Here is a 15,162-nt window from a genome sequence, read left to right on the forward strand (position 1 = left end):
TCACCTACACTTGAATAAGGGTACAGTCAAAATTTCCACCACAGCACAATTATGATTTTAAAAGGAGGGTGAGAGGTGAAAGAGTTTACGTGGGGAAAGAAAAGCCAAACACAATCAGTGAATCGTCTTCATTTCCACAGGAGTGGGGTCCTTTCTCCCCACAAGGCAGAGAAGCCATTTTTAAGTTCAGGAATGTTCGTTTCAGTAGTCTTTTCCTGAATTGAATTTTAAATCTATTTAAAAGCTTGAATAAAGCTTTCATTATCTTGAACAGTATGCGCAAGTCAGTAAACAGAAGCTCCTCTACCGTTTCCAAGGTAAATTCTCATTAACTTGGAACCAGAATCTGATCCAAGACCGCTCAGGAACAACCAAGAAGTAGGCCAGGTGCACTTCAACACCATAGTTAAAATTAAAATACTCCTGATCAGTAGTATAAATCGCCACCATCCATGCCAACCCCTCCCCAGATCTCCACAGGTTCCAACAACTGAAGGACTAGTGCGTGGCACAGCGGAAGGCTTACAGGATGGATCCTGCCTTAGGGTCAAGACTGGTATCCACTCAGTGCTCAGGACATGTCATAGCAATTATTGAATACCTCGAATTATCCCAGCTAATAATGTATTAATAAATCACTAACATACAGATTTTTTTAAAAGGGGCATTAGGAAGATATACACAGCCTTCAGATAATCTTTACACTTTAAACCAAAAATATGCCCTGAGGTCATCTGAAATCCAAGCAGCAGTTTAAGTCAAGGAGTAAAAAAGATCTGCCTTGACCACCGTCTACATGGGGATCAAACTGGTAGGAGCAATTTGAAAGATTAAACAGGAACCTTAGTGTGGGCAGTGCAACAGCCCCGGTGGCATAGTGGGCTACCCATTGTATAGCTAACCATTGGGTCAGCAGTTCAAAACCACCAGCCATCCACAAGAAAAAGACAGGCTTTCAATGCTCATAAAGAATTGCAGCCCCTGAAACTCACAGGGACAGTCCTACCCTGTACTGTTGGGTCTCTGTGAGGCAGAATCAACTTGGCGGCATTGATTTCTACGTATTTATGTAAAAAATGGAAGCCCCAGAACCCATGTGGATAGCCAGGATTATTCTTCCTAAAGGAAAGCTAAGAACAACAGCTTCCCAAGCTCTGCGAGAAATGCTTCCTTGTTTTTGTTCACCCCTCGTTCCTTTTTTTGTCAAAGAAGTAAACTTATGCCTGCTTGCTGATGGCGGACTCTCAGAATGCACTGCCATTGAGTGGATGCAGCTTATAGCGGCCCTAGCGGGCAGGGTACAACTACCTCTATCACAATTTGTAGACAAACAGCCATAAAACTCACTGTGACTGATAGGTGCCGGTGGGTCGATTTTGGACTCGGAACTGCCATAAGACAGAACAGAGCTGCCTCAGAATTTCCTAGGCTGTAAACTTTATGGGAGCAGAATGCCAAATACCAAACTTTAGGTTAGCACCTGGGCACTTAAGCACCGTGCCAGAAGAGTGTGTTTTAAAGCTTGCTAATTCACACAAGTGAATGTTTCTAGTACTTCATGGGCTTGTTGCGACATTTCAGTTGGTAGTCCATCAATTCCTGGGGGCTTGTTTTCAGCTAATGCTTTCAGTGAAGCTCGAACGAAGCTCTTCCTTAGAACCATTGTTTCTTGCTCCTATGCTGCGTCCTGCATGGTGAAATGTCAACTGGTTCATTTTTTATACAGTGACTGTGCATTCTTTCTATCTTCTTTGGAGAGTTCTGTATCATTTAATATTTTCAATATTTTGCTCATAGAATTTTTCGAGATTGCAACTCGAGGCTTGAAGTTTTTCCTGAGTTTTCACAATTTAAGATAAGCACAGTGTATTCTTCCTTTTTGGTTTTCTAACTCTAAGGCTGTGTACATTTCACGAAAATATTTTTATCTTGCTTGGATCCACAATCAATGCCCATGGAAGCAATAAGTCAAGAGGTCAAATAACGCATTGCATTGGGTAAATCTGTGGCATATGACCTCTTAAAGTGTTGAAAAGCAAGGACGTTACAAGCCATGGTATTTTCAAGTGCCTTAAGTGCATGTAAAAGGTGGACATTGAATAAGGAAGACTGAAGATGAATTGATGCATTTAAATTATGGGACTGTCAAAGAATACTGAAAGTCCCATGGACTGCCAGAAGCACAAAGAGATCTGGTGAGACTTCATCTCATATACTTTGGACATGTCAGCCGAGACTCGTCACTGGAGAAGACCAAGAGCAGAGGGTCAGCAAAAGCAAGACAGGCCCTGACAACCTGGATAAACACAGGGGCTCCAACAGTGGGGAGGATGGCGGCGGCGGACACAGTGCTTCCTGAGTCAGAGCTGAATCAAGGAAATCTAACAACAATTCACCCAGCTAAATAGTTGGTAGGCAGAGAGCGTAGGCATGCTGGTTCTAATGTCAGGCTTTCAGCTCACTTCGCAAGATCTATTTCTCAGAAATATGAGGAAAATCAAGCCAGGTGAGACTCAGACAGGATAGGCAAGGGAATTCTCATACCACTCACCCTTTCTACTTCATTCTGCCACCCCCGCCACCCAACTTCCTTTTACAGGTGGCTTTTGACAGAGTTCCAGAAAACCTGAAACTAATTAAGTCTACCTTCCAGTAGGTCAGCCCAGTTGGGGTGGACAGCCTATTGCGAAATCTTCCAGAAACAGATTTGTGGGGAAGCGTTGGAAAATATATAAAGGACGAAAATAGTGATAGCGCCTCAACGATAAGAAAGGGCTGAGGAGAGCTGTCCACACAAGAACCTATCAGCGCTGGTCTTGAAAAGTAGCAGGCTATGCATGACGGTGGAAGGCACACCTATGCGCAGACTATGCACATGAATCAAACGTCCTGTGAATGGCCTCTGACCGCAGTCCAGGGATGTGAACGGCCTTGCTGTCGGAGAACATTGTAAGGTCGACTACAGCAGATGTAGTTAGGTTACAATGTAATACTTTATCATCTGATCTCCCTTTTGAGCCATTTTAAAGCAGTTTCACTTTTTAATAGCTTGGTTTTTAATAGTTTCTGCTTTGTAATCGAAGTGTTTATTTGCTTTTCTAGTCGTTTTGCTGGTTTTTGTTTGTTTGCTTCCTCCTTGTGTCTTGTATGATTTTCTAAATATGAAATCCAGGATAGATGAATCTATAAACCGTAGCTGGATTAATAATGGATTATATAGGGGCATGGTTAAGGAGGATAGGGGCAAATGGGGAGCTAACAACAAACTATGAGTGCAGACAGAAGAAAATGCTCAGAAACTGCGGTGACTGAACAACTCCTCTTATGATTAAATGGACAAACTGCATGCTATGTGAAATATATGCCAATAAAACCATTTTTTTTAAAAAAAGCAGCAACAGCAAACAAGGCATATGAACCCAACTGTATGCTGTTGTTGGGCTTATGGAATCTCACAAGAAGTCATCTGTGAATTTATAACCTGGCACACTGAAGGAAATGCATTGACATGGACTGTCATTTGTTAAGTGGCTACTGGGGCCAGGAGCCCCCGTGGCACAGTGAGTTCTACTATGGCTGCTAACCCGAAGGTCAGCAGTTTGAGACCACCAGCTGCAGTCTCAGAAACCCAGGTTCTACCCTGTCCTATAGGGTCACTATGAATTGGAATTAACTCGGTGGCATTGAGTTTGGTTTGGAAAACCAGGTACTCTAAAAATGTCACTCCACTTAATATAGCCATTCCAACCACCCTACAAGGAAAGTATCATTCTCCCCTGAGCTCAGAGATATTTAGTAATTTTCTTTACAAAAACTTGGACAGTATCAAAGCCTACTGGCCCGCTGCCCCTTCTGTCCAATTTGGATTATGCTCACGACTTCAATGGAAGCCATGGCTTCTCTAGGGCTGAACAGATCACGTGGATCTGCGCTAGCATCCAGTGCTGACTCCAGCAGTCCATCTGGTACTGCATCAAATGGGTTCTACCAATGCCTACACTAGATCATGGAGGGCACACCCCTGGAGCTGTGGGTTAGGCGATTGGCTACTAACCAGAGTTGGTTGTTCAAACCCACCAACTGCTCCTTGAGAGAAAGAGCATCTTTGGCTCCTCTGAAGTTTTACAAACTTGAAGACCCTATATAGGGTCATGATGAGTTGGAATGGCAGTGGGTTTGGGGGCTTTGAATAGATCAGGGGTAGCCTGAATAATGAACAAATTAATCTTGGAAGAAACATGAGATGGGTGAGAGGAAAGAATGATCACACCAGAAAATGGCACCACGTTGGTAGCGACCCAGTGAAAATGAGGGAAACAGTAAGATACCCAAAATGAAATTCACTCCCACCAAGTCCATTCCAATTCCTCATGATCCTATAGAGCTGCCTGCCCCGGGGGCTGCTGAGACTACACGCTTTCCAAGAGTTGAAAGCCTATCTTTCTCCTGTGGAGCAGCTAGTGGCTTGGAACTACTGACCAGGAGGTTAGCAACCCAAGGAGTAACCCACTGTGCCACTAGAGCTCCCTCCTCAAAAAGGCAGCCTGCCATAACAGTCACCATAGCGGACTCCAGCCTACCACAGACAATGAAGATGGCGCAGGACTGAGCAGCATGTCATTCTGTTGGCGCCAACCACATGACAACAAGCATCATCAAACTTTTCAAGGTTTACAGATGAATCCAAAAGATGCTGCTAGCTGCTACCCTTATACTATGATCAGCAGCAATGAATATTGTTTATGGAAATTATAAAAGATTATTAATTATTAATCTCAGAAACCTGAGGGGCAGGGAGTATGATGGGGAATGAAGATACTGCAAATAACTCAAACAATAGTTAGCAATAAAAAATTAAAATCAGAATTCAGATCAATGGAACTATTTACAGAAGGACAGGACATTTAAAAAAATATCACTGGGCAAGATGACATCAATTATCTAGTTAGTTACATTATCACCAGGACAATTCACATATCTCCATCAAGAGGACATAAAGCTTCCATTTAGCCACAAATAAAGACTAGAAACCCAAGACCCAGATGCTGCTAGCTTCATCCATGGGAAGGGATTTACTTCAGACACTGGGAAGATTTCGATCATTGTAAATTGTGCATGCGCCCTCAGAGTCGAAGAGCTCCCCGAACCAGCCTCAGCGGTATACTTGTTTCTCTCTGCCACAATGAACTCTCGCAGTTCCCGTTATGTGTATTTCGTGCATTACTGATGATAAAAATGATAAAAGTGCTAGTAGTACCAGTCTTGGAAAGAACATACAGGAGGAGAGAGACACATCTTCATTTGAAAATAAGCATTAGTTGCTTCCTAAAAGTAAACAGCAGTGGTTTGTGGCTAAACCTAGTCACCCTCTCCCTACCATGCCCCTGTGTCCCCTTCCCCCACCAATCCATTTAAAAGATTCTTTTCAATTCAAGTCAATTTGGAGCAATTTTGGAGGCATACTCTGATTGCCTACCTAGCTATGCTTCCTCCACTCAACTCTCGATGGTTCGGGACACAGTTTTGGAAAGAAGCTCAAAAGTAAAAATAAAAGTTGAAAAATATTGAACTAAGCCTTCTTATAGAAACACTAGTAATTCCACACGTTCCCTCCACAGCTCAAAGAAACTGAAGTGGACAATCACAACCCCACTGAATGCACTTGAAGAGAAAGCTCGCAGATTCCAAGAAGTCAAATTGTATTTGTGACTGACTGGGGGAAGTACCCTCACAGTTGTGCCTAGGAAACAAGCCAAGGTGGTGATAATGGAGTCCCTGGTCCCCGCCTCTGGGTTCCCACACAATGTTCCCAAAAATAAACTTCTTCGAAGCTGTCCATAGCAGAACTGGGCTTGGAATGAGGTGGTCTGAATCCACTGTCATTGAACTAATGCTTACTGAGTACGTGTACCTTGTCAATGTGTGGTACTATGGTGGCCTAGGTGCTGCCGTGATGCTGGAAGTTAACCCCCTGCAGGTCACCCATGGTGGCCAGGTTTCAGTGGTACTTCCAGATTAAGACAGATTAGGAAGGCCTGGCTGGAAACCGGCCAATAAAAACGTGACGGACAGTAACAGTATCGGAGGATAGAGTGCAGCAAGAGGAGCCTTCTAGGTTGAAAAGCAGGTGCTACACAGTAACTGCAACCTGGACTCAAACAGAACAGCGACCCTGACATGGCACGAGGAAACATGTCTTTCCGTTATACATAAGCTCCCCTGGAGTTGCAGTCCGGCAAAGACAACGAACAACTTGTCAGGCACGGCTCTCCCAGGGCATGGAGTCAATTCTGACTCATAGTGGCCTCATATGATAGGAGGGGGTAGAAGTGCATTTTTATGGGAATAGAAAGCTTCATTTTCTCTTCTTCGGAGCAAGTGGTGATTGCAAACTGTGGACCGCGCGGTCGAGGTTAGCAGTCCAACTCATAGCCACCTCAGGCCCATCTCAAGGACTTCCACATGCAGCAGCGAACAGGAGACGAAGCTACCGCTCTCATGAAGCTTTCCTTAGGAGTGGTGAAAAACAGCAGAGACAGCAAGCCATGCAAGAACTGGTTTATCGGGGACGGGGCATGCAGGAGCAGGGAGGAAGCACTGGAACTCATTTCAAAAGTGATTTAACTATGGAAGTGTATGTTATGTGAACATTAAAGAAACTACTGGGGGAAAAAGGAGTGGTGAGAAACATACCTGAAATGTTTCTGGATCTTTATTTCCTCACTAACATAAAGGGAGTTGAGCTTGGAGGTTCTCAGATTGTATTCCAAAACACCTTTCACTGCTGTGTTTACTGCAACCGTTTGACTTGGTTCTGTGCTTTATCTACCAAGGCTCTATAAACAATTTCCTTTGGAAAAACAAATTCATGTTTTAAACACGCTGCTTGGCAATGATCCCTGGGGACCATTCCAGTTCTACAATCCTGCCATCGATGCTTCAGACTCCTTCTGACCTATTTCTTAGAATCCACTCCAGGGATTCCACAGAGACATATTAACAGACAGACTGGATTATGCGGGGCTAAAGAATGGGGCTTGGTAAAACAAACGAAGGGCAGTGAAAACAAACGAAGACCTTCAAGGAGATGGATTGCCAGGTAGCTGCAACAATAGGCTCAAACAGAAGAACAATTGGGAGGAGGATGGGGCAGGACCGGCAGTGTTTCCTTTGATAGTGCACAAGTGACTGAGTCAGAACTGACTCGATGGCACCAAACAACACTAATAAAACAGAGACCCAAATAACCTTCTATAGCCATAGATGCCAATACCATGTAGGAGACATTCTTTTTCTCCTTAAGATTAACAAACATTTCCTCTGTGGTTTCTCCACTTCCACCACTCACCTCCACAAAAACATTGTGCCAATTCTTTACTTCCACCTTCCTTTGCATGACATTCAAGGCTGTCCTGCAACGTGGCTTCTTTTAAGGTTCCCCTGCCACTTGGAGGGTTTTCCATTTCCAGCACCTTCTGTCTCCTTACTGATGCCAACAGGCCTTGACGCTTTCATGCTTGCAGACTTTGGCTTCGGCTGGAACCTCTGCCTAGATCACTCCCCATCACCACCACGTCCAAACTCCTCAAGGCCCAGAGTTTGAGTGTCAACTTGAATGTCACACACAAATACAGGCCAGCTTAGGAGACAGCAGCTTCTGGGCTGTCCATCTCTCTACCTTGAGTCCTCAACAAGCAGGCACACAATCTATGCTGCTGAATTGATTCCTGAGGCCTCAAAGGAGAGTAACCATCATGCACAGAAGAAATTAAACATCAACCACCCCTAGCGTCAAAACGTATCCCTTGATTTCTTACAGATTTAGCCTTCTGATTATGATTCGCTGACCAAATAACTACCCTGGCGTTCCTTGAGGATTCACAAAATTTCAAAGGCTAAGATAAATAGTTGCCATTTTAACGAGTTCATTAAGATAACAAGGCCGAAAAAAAGATAACAAGGCATACTCAGAAAAATCAAGGCAAGGAAATTAAGAAAAACTCAGAATCACTTCTTAAACTGGCAGCTTCTGGTTCCCTCACACACAAACCTGTTTTAAAGATAAGAGTTTAGAGTGAAGGCTGGAGAACACAGCAACTCACAAACACTATCTTCATGTACATTCAGGGCAGGCAAACCGCCACAACACTGTTCACAACCCCAAACCCATAGTATTAAGAGAAGACTGTTGGAAGTGAAAGCGGGTCATACTGGCAAGCAAGACGGATGAAAAGACTATTCAAACTGGCCCATCTCTAGCTTTGATGTACGAAAAAGTTAAACCCGTGTCTCTCGGGCTAAAGGAGTTTGAAAAGCATCCGTTGTAAAATTCAGGTGCTGGCTGACCTGATTGCAAAGTTCAGTCAATTCTCATCAGCAAATTAGACAGATCAATGAGATAATTATTTGCAGGGTTCTAGGGCAGTTTTGCCTAGGAATTCCGTCATTGAATTTGGACCAGGAATTCATCTCACATACAAGTGTACGACCAAAGCCTCTCTCCCCCTCCACTCCCCTCCCACACACGTCCCAAATCTCTAGATTAGGCTGAAACCTCTGCACACTAAAAAGCCCTTGGCCTTAACATGGAAAGCCATTTCCACAGTAGCCTTGGCAGCTGCCCGAATGACAGGCCTTGGCCCAAAGCAGGGCCAACTGGGCACGGTTTTTGTCGATCTGAGAGTAAAGCCGGGACAAAACCTTCAGATCTCAAGAGGTTCGTTGAAATCCGTTTGCCACCTGCACTCTTTCAAAGGCGACCAACAAACTCATGCCACATGCAGGAGCTGCAGCCCGGGCAGCAGTGACACATCTGAAGGCTGCACTGGGTCAGGGTTAGAGTTACACCTATGTTGCATGTTTTCAGACCCTTTTGTCTAAGGAACTTGGGCGCTAACTTCAGTTCCTTTCAGGGCAACGTGCTGGCTAGGCCCTTGAAGTCAGGGATTCCGAGGGGGGGGGGGAGCCCAGTCCACCCCGCTGTTCACGACAGGGGCCTTTCCCCGCACTACCACCCGGCAACCCGCGGCCTCCGCTCCCCGCCGGTCTCCCGGCGGGCGCCGGGTCCCCGATCGCCAGAGCCCCGGCAGGATGGCGAGTATTTCTCTGTTCTTTTCTGCACGTGGGTTTCCCGATTGCCACGGCCCCGACCGGCCCGGGAGATTTCAGGGCTGGGGTCACCTACGGGAAACAGCCCCAGCCCCGGTTTCCCCGGGTCGGCCCCTGCCCCCGCCCCGCCCGCCGCCCCCCCCCCCCGCCCCAGGCCCGGGCTCCGAGGCCGCCGCCCCGCGTCCCCGCCAGCCGCCCCGACCCGCCGCCCCTGGGTTCGGCCCGCCCCGACCCGGCCGCGCAGGCCGCCCCGCCGGCACTAGGCCCCGCGCTCCGCCGGAGCCGCCCGCCTCACCGTTCTGCTGGGGCGGCGGCGCCAGGCCCGGGCCCGCGGGCGCCGCGGCTCCTGTGGCAGCGGCCCCGCCGAGTTTGGGCGGGATCCGGGCGTTGGTGGCCGGGTGAGGGGACCCGGCAGGGGCCGACATGACGGCGCTGCTGGCGGCGGCGGCGGCTCCACTTCGAGGAGGTGGGAGGAGGCGGGGGAAGGCGGGGCCCGAGAGGAAGAGGAAGGAACGCGCTCGGCGTCACTAAGGGAGTCGCCCGGGACCTGCGCGGAGGTGGCCGCGCGCCACGCCGGGCCCCAACGTCGCCGCTCGGCCTCTGCGGGCGCGGAGACCCCCGCCCGTCGGCCGAACCCGCGCCGCCGGAGCCCCACCTGGGGTGGCGCCTTCCTCTTCGCGGGGCCGCGGGTGCTGTAGCGCCCCCTGCAGCCCGGGACCGGCGGGCGGGTCGGCTCCGGGAAGGGATCAAGCGCTGTGGGCGTCGTCTGCACCCACCCAGCCTCCCTACTTTTTTGTTTTTTCTTCTTGACATGTTTGGGGGGGGGGGTTGTTTGTTTTTAGGGGGGTTGCTTTGTTTTTTTCATCTTGACCTGTTTTCCTCTTAGTATTACTTCCCAAAGAAATCAGGCATGGAATCTCCCTGACTGTGTGGTGTGTGCAACTCTTGGGCAAAGAGGTACCTTTGCTCGTTCACTTTACCTAGGCTAACATGGACCGCAACAAGAACGACAGCCCTTCAGAACTTTGCCCGCTTGGGAAGGGGGGGTGGGGTAGGGAGAAGCTGGAGGACAAACAGGAGCTCTCTCATTTGGTTTCGCCCAGGTTTCTCATCATGTTGGCTGTCTGAGGAGCAGTTGAAGTCCTCAGCTTGCCTGTGTCCTCACTGCCATCGAGTTAATGCAGGCTTTACAGGACAGGGTAGAACTGCCCTTGAAACGGTTAACTATTCACTGGAGGAGAAAGCCTCGTCTTTCTCCCTCGGAGGGTCTGGTGGCTTCGAACTGCTGACATTGCGACCCGCAGCCCAATGGGTAACCACGATGCGACCAGGGCTCCTCTGCTTTATTTAGATTAGTGGAATTTTTTTTTTATCTTATCCTGGCATGCCGTCTTAGAGTCGTGATTCTGCCACCATCATTCTGTACTGGAAATGAGATTGCTCAAAATAGTTGAGTTCAGAATGACATCTGGCAAGATGGTGTTTCTGTAGCAATAAGGCTTCTAATTTCCCAAAAGGTTATGCAGAACCTGATGTTTTGTCTCGTTCTGTTGTGCACAGGGTCGCTATGGGTCAGGACAGATTCAATGGCCCCTGACAACTGTGTTGAGTTAGTTGCTGTGGAGACCCCACGTGCGCAGAACAGAACTGTACTCCCTACCGACCTTTCAGAAACAGATCGCCAGGCCTTACTCCCAAGAGGCCTCGGGGGTGGGGTGGGGGGTGTTGTGTTTGAACTTCCAGCTCTTCATTGAGCAGTTCAGTATTTAACCATTAGCATTACTCACTCAAAAACGTTTTAGTCCTAGAATAATGCAGCTTTGTTTGCACTGCTGGCATGAGTTGGTGATCCTAAACTTCCAATATCAGAGCTTCAATTCTGAGCACTAGGTTTTCAGAAGGCTGCAGTTTACAGGAAGAGCCCTAAATCCATTCTTGAGTCTTGACATAGATTGAGCCTCTATTGAATCATTTGATAAAACTCCCCTGGGAGCCAACTCTTAGGGCCTTTACCTGCATGTGCCCCGGATGGGATTTGGTATTTGGGACGCCTATAAGTCATGCCTTGATTGGAGGACCTTGAACCACTCTTGTAAACTTTTCTAAACTACATAGTGTATGCTTCCCAGTCCTGGTCCTTTCCTTGTCTTTGACTTAATAAATGTGACTCCATAAGTTATATCTGAATTTGTGTCTACCCCCAACTGTATTACAGTTTAAATTCTGATCACTAAATTTGTAGAAGGCTACAGATAACAATGAAAACCTTAAATCCACTTTTTTATCTCCACTTGGTTTAAGCCTCTATAGAATTCCTTCTGACCATTAATCCACTCTGCCTCAGGCAGAGTTCATTAGAAAGTGGATTACTAAAAGATAAAAGAAAGAAAGTGAATTCTTGCCACTCCCTTGCCTATCCAAGGAAGGGCAGTTAGGGAAGGGCAGTTTAGCCCTTAGGGAATCGCACGCATGGAATGTTAAGGTTGCCTAGTCATGAGTCACATCCAGATTACCTTTGTGGAAAGCCCCTGGACCAATCTAAAAAGCTCTTCTGACTAACATAGTATGTTAGTATGTCCCAATCATGTTCCTGCTTCTGATCTGCCACCAATCATACTTGTAAAAGTTTCCTTTGCCTTCCCATCCACCATGGACCGACCTCTTGGATACTCTTAAGATCTCTTACTGATGGCCAACCACTCTGATGCAGGTGATGTGTCTTTATCCTCCTTAAAATTTAGTAAAGGTTCTGCTTTGGGGATTTGGATTCTCGTTTGTACCCAAGACATGTATAGCAGCCTAATGCTTGCACAAAATCAGCACAATGAACTACAAATAAGATTTCTGTACCTAGTTGGGCTTATAAGTTGCTTCCATGTGTACTAAAGAGACAAACCATTTTCCCCAGGATTTCCTACATTTCCCCACAGCCTAAGCCCAATGAGCAAAGATGACGTGCTAATTCATCAAGAAGATGCCACACTCTGCCCTAACACTTCTTGAGTGACCAGAACATGGCTTACCAAAAAAAGTTTAAATAAAAAGCTGCCCTATGTGGGTGAGGAAATGACCAGAAAATTGCTTTTCTGTCCCTGCAGGGAATCTTAATCAGGTATATGGATGAAGGTTAACTTTTGCGTCTTGAGCAGTGTTTCCTACAGTGGGTTGTGCTGCCCCCTGGAGGGCACTGGGAGGATCCCGGGGCTGCAAAAGCAAATACCTGCACTTTATCCTGGTTTCTAGGCTATAGCACAAAAGTTTTTAATTGATGGGGGACGGGGGTTGGGGAGGGGTGGGGGGTGGACATTGAGGAATTTTTGTTTCTGAAATGGGGGCAGTAGGCATTATTGTCATTTTTATATTTACATTACTATTGCTTTATCCTTAGCATTTGTTTGGGGGTCTTAATTGTTTCTATTGGGTTTACCAGTTATGAATAATGAAGCCCAGAAGGAGTGGATGCATAGAAGATAATAACCAGTGCAAGGATTTGTAGGGAGTGTAGGGCTGAGTACTGGGGAGAGGGAGAGGGGGAGGGGATTTGGGGAGTAAACAGTGAAGGTAGGGGGTGAGCACTGGAACTGAACGTGATTATACAACTCATTTGAAAGGCAATTTAGTCATGGGGGAAAGCTGGCAGAAAATACTCTGAAATTGATTGTGCTAATGATTGTACAATCCTTCTTGACATGATTGAAGGATTGAATTATAGGATGTGGCTTATGTGCCGATAAAACTGGGGGAGGGGCAGTAGGGCCCCAAATCTTGAGAGCCTATATTCTAGAGCAGTGGTTCTCAACCTTCCTAATGCCACAACCCTTTAATAGAGTTCCTCATATTGTGGTGACCCCCAAACCATAAAATCATTTTTGTTGCTACTTCATCACTATCATGTTGTTACTGTTATGAATCGGGTAGCCCCTGTGAAAGGGTCGCTTACCCACAGGTTGAGAGCCGCTGTTCTAGAGGAAGCTCCTGTAGAAAAGCACCAGGGCTGTGTTATAATCGATATTTCCAACACCTGTCATCATTTAAACTTCTCCCACTCACCCACTAATTCATTGTCTATTTGTCTAATATGTTAATAAGACTATTTTGCATGATTGTTCCTACAACCTTTATAAATATACCTTCCATTCATTCTGCTTTAAGCTCTAGCAGTGTCATCAGTGACAAAGGGAGAAAAGGATGAAGAATTGAGTGGCTCTGTGCTATGGACTAGGTACTAGGTTAAATACTGCAGCTGCATTTTCCCCTGAAATACAATCTAACTGGAAACCCCTGTGGGTTTCCGACTCTAAATATCTACGGGGCAGAAGGCCTCATCTTGCAGCCCAACGTGTAACCCACAACACCCCCTTATTCAAGAAGGGCAAATGAAATACTGTAAAAATTAAATATTGTATTTAATACAATAGCCTGTGGGAAATACTGTCCCTCTTTTACCAGAAGGCAAACTAGGGGTTAAAAAATTCAAGCATTATTAGTTAAAATGGTGAACCTGTCATAAGTTGCACCAGAAATCAAACCAAAGTCTCTTTGGCTCCAAAAATCTTGGCTCCATTCACTGCAAATGATGCCGGACTCATTGACATTTTTCAAGAAAGCCCTGTTCAGTGTGATGTACTATATTGCTTCTCTTGAGGATTTTTGGTTTTACATATCTAGACTTAGTCCCTGCATTCTTTAGCATGATGAATCTCAAAGTGTTCGAAATGCAACATTGTCAACCACACGGCACACAGATTGACTGAGTCAGAAAGTGGAGTTGGGACCCCTCAACCTGCTTCCCAAGCCCTCCAGGTGAGTCCAATGGAGGCGATATTAGAGATTCACTGATTTTGAATTGCAAAATCAAGCAGAATCTGCCCACTTTTTATTTGGGGTGGGGGGCACCCTGGTGGCACAGGGGTTACGTGTTAGCCTGCTCTGGATTCAAACGCAGGGAGGTTTGTTCTTTTTACTTGGGGAAGGAGCCCTGGTAGTGCTAGGTCAACACTGCACTGCTAATTGCCAAATCAACCATTCACCTCTCCAACAAAGATTACAGCTCAGAAACACGATCTAGGTTTTCACTCTGGAAGACAGTATTCCTTTCCTCAGGACGCCATCCCAACCTTTTGCTAACCCTTAAAGATGATATTTTGTAGAGAAGGGTTCTAGTGAACAGAGGTGGGACTTCCAGAAAGATGGCACCGAGGTAGCCCCTCCTCTCTACTTCCCTTTCCCGGCTCTCTAAACAAAACCTTGACTCTTGTGAGACATCTCCAAACTCTGTCAGCTCAATTAACAAGAGACGTACACTATCTTGTAAAATCCTGAATTACTACCTGCAGCTGTGCTGTTCCCAACCACCCCGTTACCCTGGCAACCTGATGAGAGTGTGGCTGACTAGCTGGAGATCCGGAGCAGGCTTGGAGACTCATGAGCAGGTTGGAGATCCCAAGCAGGGCTCTTGTCTTCCCTTGGCTATAGGTACGGAGCTAAGTCCGTTTCCAAGGACACCCTCAGCCAATGGCAGCAAAGTGGTCAAACTGCCTGCCCTTAAATCCCCTCAACCCTAAACATCAAAAATATGGCCAGTGTGACCATTTTATATTTTCTCTATACTGATCCTCAAAACATCCAATAAAATACCAGTTACCAATTTAAAACAATGATATTTTGTAGATTCATGAATATGGTGCCATAAAGAGCAAATAAGATAGTTCCAATGACAACTCTGATAATTCACCCAATATACTGTGTTGGAGAGACCAGTCCTTAGAGAATGGCATCATGCTAGAAAATAAACCAAACTGACTGCCCTCAAGTCAATGTATGCCAAACTTAGCTGCGTGCGAATGACTAGACACTTGGAGGTCATCAGGAGTGGATCAGCTATCAGCCATCTAGAGTAAGCGGACACCACTGTTTATCCCACAACAAGTACAGACCACTCCCTTCTGATAAGGATAGTAGTCTGTCTGTTTCCTTGTAGGAGACCCCAGAGAGGTCAAATCCGCCCAAGGATGACCAAGGTTAGGCTGCCATCCTAAATCTAGGACCTGCCCA

The 15,162-nt window shown here is 46.4% G+C and overlaps 1 protein-coding gene and 1 pseudogene across 2 annotated transcripts in view; one reads left to right on the plus strand and one right to left on the minus strand.

The window, feature by feature from the left end:
* Positions 1 to 9,727, minus strand: part of SEC24B (SEC24 homolog B, COPII component) — a 91,269-nt gene extending 81,542 nt beyond the window's left edge. Inside the window, exon 1 of one of the 2 annotated variants that reach the window (XM_075543938.1) lies at positions 9,404 to 9,727. In XM_075543938.1, coding sequence (XP_075400053.1) covers positions 9,404 to 9,533 — 130 coding nt within the window. In that variant the 5' untranslated portion in view covers positions 9,534 to 9,727. The remainder of the gene's footprint in view (positions 1 to 9,403) is intronic. The other variant, XM_075543939.1, reaches the window with a different exon arrangement.
* LOC142442331 (thymidylate synthase pseudogene) overlaps positions 9,532 to 15,162 on the plus strand; it is a 31,248-nt pseudogene continuing 25,617 nt past the window's right edge.

Source organism: Tenrec ecaudatus, chromosome 3, assembly GCF_050624435.1.
Source record: "Tenrec ecaudatus isolate mTenEca1 chromosome 3, mTenEca1.hap1, whole genome shotgun sequence".
NCBI lineage: Eukaryota > Metazoa > Chordata > Mammalia > Afrosoricida > Tenrecidae > Tenrec > Tenrec ecaudatus.